Genomic DNA, 4,369 nt, shown 5'->3' on the forward strand with positions numbered 1-4,369 from the left:
TGGTGATATTTGTTTTACACATTGGAGAGGTTTGGTGTTGGACAGGTGTTTACCAAATGGGTCTCAACATTGTATAGTGATCCCAAGGCAGTTGTGGTTACCAATGGATTAGGCTCGGATAGCTTCAGTGTGGGTAGTGGCTGCCGTCAGGGATGTCCCCTCTCGCCATTGTTATTCACGCTAATAATTGAACCACTAGCAGAAGCTATACGAGCTGATCCTAATATAGTGGCCCCAAGGATTGGTACAGGTAAACATAAAATTACTCTTTATGCAGATGATGTTCTTCTATTCCTCAGTAATCCTTTGATGTCCATACCTCGCTTAATCCAAGTTATTAATACATTTAGTGCATTCTCAGGCTATAAAATTAATTTTTCAAAATCGGAGGCTATGCCAATGGGTGGCCTTGCTATGATACCCCACTTAGTGGACGGATCCCTTTTTCCCTTTCGTTGGTCCCTGGAGGGTTTCTTATATTTAGGCATTTTTATTACTCCAGTATTTGGTCAGTTGTATAAGGCTAATTTTGTGCATTTACAGGAAAGGATAAGGCAGGACCTCCAGCAATGTGGAGACCTTCCAATTTCCTGGCTGGGTAGAATAGCACTAATCAAAATGAATGTCCTGCCCCGTCTCCTATACCCTATGAGAATGCTCCCGGTGATGCTGCCGAGGACGGCTCTATGTAAATTATATGGCTGGTTGGGTTCCTTTATCTGGAATCATAAATGGCCCCTCATTAAGCTGAAGAAGCTACAGCTTCCACAGACAAGGGAAGGATTGGACTTCCCAGACTTTAGGAAATATCAGTTAAGTTCCCTATTAAGTTACATAGCAGATTGGGTCTTGTCTGATCCACAATCAATTTGAAGAGGGGCTTATGCCCAAAACGTCGATTCTCCTGTTCTCTGGATGCTGCCTGACCTGCTGCGCTTTTCCAGCAACACATTTTCAGCTCTGATCTCCAGCATCTGCAGACCTCACTTTCTCCACAATCAATCTGGTTGGACATCGAGGCCTCTCAAGTAAAATACCCACTTATTAACCTTTTATTTTCAGACAAGAGGAAAATCATTACAGATTACTGAAAAAACCCTATAATACTAAACACAATTAAGGCTTGGAATATAATGCGGCAAAATGAGGGCAATTCACATAAAACATCCCCCTATGCACCGATAGTGGGAGCATGGGGAATTCAACCGGGGTTTACAGATGCCACTTTTAAACTCTGGAGATCCAGGGGTATCTCATGTCTAGGGAACTTATTTAAGGATGGGGTCCTGATGCCTTTTGAACAGCTGCGTCAGAAATTCGGATTACCTAATGGAGAACTCTTTCGATACTTCCAAATTCGAGATTATATACAGAAGAAGACTACGTTATTAGATAGTCTTTATAAATCAGATAGAGAATGTAGTGTCCTACGACCAGTGGGGGTCTCTTCCGTCAGTACTATTTATCATTTACTACATGATGAAGTATCGGGAGATATGGATAATCTGCTTAAAACATGGGATCAGGATCTGGGACTAGAAATCTCCACAGAAACGTGGAATGATATCTGGGAAAATGCTAGAAGAATTACTATTTGTAACAGAACCCAGGCTATCCAGCTGAAGATACTTCATAGGGCCCATATAGCACCAGTTCGATTGGCAAAATTTAAGGCAGGAGCACCTCCAATGTGTCCTAAATGCAAAATAGAAGTGGGCACTCATGTACATTGCCTATGGACCTGTCATAAGATCTGTAGATATTGGACTAAAGTAGCAAGTATCCTGACAGAAATTTTAGGAACGGAAATTAAAGTGGACCCTGTATCTCTCCTTTTGGGCTTTTCGAACTTTCACTCCCTGGACATGTACGGGAAGAGACTATTTTCTATTCTTTCTTTCTGTGCAAGGAAAAATATTTTGGTGAACTGGGTGGCTGAGGCCCCCCCTGGACTTTCAAATTGGCACAGACTAATTATGGAATGTATTCCCCTTGACTTCCTTACAAACGTGGTGCACCGAAAAACCGAATTATTTTATAAAATATGGCAGCCCTTCTTGAATTACATAAATACAGATATTTCGGCTATCCCTACAAGGGCTTTTATTTAATTGAGATTACAAACCTGGCTGGTCCAGGGCCCCTTAGGAGAGGAATCCCGCACGAATACGGGTTTTATTACATTTGATGTTAACACATTCCGAGCATGTAAGAGACTTAAATATACACTCTGGTTAGTTGTAGGTTAGATTAGTGGATAGTTGAGTTTTGTTTTTTTTTCTTTTTCGGTATTTTTTTTTTCTCTTGTTAAATTTTGGCTATTGTATATTTGATTTAATTGTATATTCAATGTTTATATTTGAGAGTTTTGTTTATTTTTGTAAACTTGTAAAAATGTTAAATTTCTAATAAAAATATCTATATTAAAAATAATTGGATAATATAGTCGTTTATTAAATTTGTATGTCAACTGTGTGAACATGGTTGGATGGATATATGAATGAGTAAATGTGCAACCTTTTGATTGGAATTATCTGTAAAAATAGTTGATTGGAAGTTTCTTATCTGTAAAAACATGAAACCTTTCTTTGTGTAATAAAGACTTGAGCTGTACTCCATTTCTGGATATGTATATTTCCCTTGCAGGCATGAATAAATGTTTAACCAAAGGAACCCATGTCTTGGCAGGTCGAACAGAAAATAAAGTGTTAAATTTCTCCTTTCATTTTCTGTCAGGAAACAGTTTTCTATCCATATCAGTACATTACCCCTAGTGCCATGTGATTTATTTTATACATTCATCTGTGAAGTGGGACTTTGTTGAAAGTCTTCAGAAAGTCAATGCAAACCACATCCACTGACTTCATCTTATGCAGGAAAATAGAAATTGAATTGAAGAAGAAAAAGTGTTCATCACAGATGTCAGTTAGAAAATACAATTGAGAACCAAGCTGAATATGGAGGCTTCATTAATAGAAGTGAAAAAACATCAGAGAAGCAAGAAGAGATTTTGTAAAAAGGACTGATAACTAGCTTAAAGGAAAATCACAAAATCTTCTCTGAGCACATCAGTAGTAACTTGCAAACTGAGAATACAAAAGACAGTCTGAAAGCCATTTGTACTGTCACCTTTTACCTTTGACTCTTGACTGGATGATAGTAGACTTTTGCTAATCCATTTCCTGTCCCTACCATGATCTGGTTCAGCTTTGGGTGCCACAAGCATCGGATAACACTCTGAAAAATGAGAAGGGATTAAATGCATATGTAACAGTTTCTACAGAGCAGAGAGGCACCCTACAGTTGTACCAGGTAGCACTGGATATGCTTTGGAGTAAAACATTCACTCTTATTCACATTCTCTCTTTCTCTTGCACGCACAATCAGTCTCTTCCTCACCTCAAACTTTGCACATCCATTCTCACCCTCAACTCTCACATTTCATCAGAGGTTAAGGGATGACCTTATAGAGGTTTATATAATCAGTCAGATGACGGGCATGGACAGTGTAAATAGACAAGGTCTTTTCCCTGGAGTGGCGGAGTCCAGAACTAAAGGGCATAGGTTTAGGGTGACGGGGAAACATTTAAAAGGGACCAGAGCGTGATGCACGTATGGAATGAGCTGCCAGAGGAAGCGACGGAGGCTGGTACAATTACAACATTTAAAAGGATATGGTATATAAATAGGAAGGGGCTGAGATTGTGGTGCTGGAAACGCACAGGTGAGGCAGCATTCCTGATGAAGGGCTTTTGCCCCAAACGTCGATTCTCCTGCTCCTTGGATGCTGCCTGATCTGCTGTGCGTTTCCAGCACCACATTCACAACTCTGATCTCCAATCTTCACTTTTGCCATTATAAATAGGAAGGGTTTAGAGGGATATGGGAGTAGTGCTCATAAATGGGATGAGATTAACTTAGGGTATCTGGTTGGCACGGATGAGTTCGACCAAAGGGTCTGTTTCCATGCTGTACATCTGACTGATTCTATTCGATACCAGAGTCTGACCTTAACACACATTCTCACATTCATACTCTTACTGAACCACACTCACACTCTCTTCCTACTTGAACACATGCATCCTCAATGTCCCACTCTCATTTACACTCACACTGTCACACCTAGTCTCTCTATCTCTCTCACAAGCACTCAAAGAACAAAGAGAATTTATAGACAATAAGTGCAGGAGTAGGCCATTCTGCCCTTTGAGCCTGCACCACCATTCATTATGATCATGGCTGATCATCCTTAATCAGTATCCTGTTCCTGCCTTATCTCCATAACCCTTGATTCCACTATCCCTGAGAGCTCTATCCAACTCTTTCTTAAATGAATCCAGAGACTGGGCCTCCACTGCCCTCTGGGGCA

The 4,369-nt window shown here is 40.3% G+C and overlaps 1 protein-coding gene across 1 annotated transcript in view; it reads right to left on the reverse strand.

Annotated features, from left to right (window-relative positions):
* The window catches only part of LOC122558023 (WD repeat-containing protein 70), a gene marked incomplete at its 5' end in the record, with an annotated part of 164,961 nt that overhangs the window by 36,194 nt on the left and 124,398 nt on the right, over nt 1-4,369 (reverse strand). The window contains one exon of the mRNA XM_043706357.1: nt 3,137-3,237. Within this exon, the coding sequence (XP_043562292.1) occupies nt 3,137-3,237 (101 nt within the window). The remainder of the gene's footprint in view (nt 1-3,136; nt 3,238-4,369) is intronic.

The sequence above is a fragment of the Chiloscyllium plagiosum genome, chromosome 16 (assembly GCF_004010195.1).
Source record: "Chiloscyllium plagiosum isolate BGI_BamShark_2017 chromosome 16, ASM401019v2, whole genome shotgun sequence".
In the NCBI taxonomy this organism is placed as follows: Eukaryota; Metazoa; Chordata; class Chondrichthyes; order Orectolobiformes; family Hemiscylliidae; genus Chiloscyllium; species Chiloscyllium plagiosum.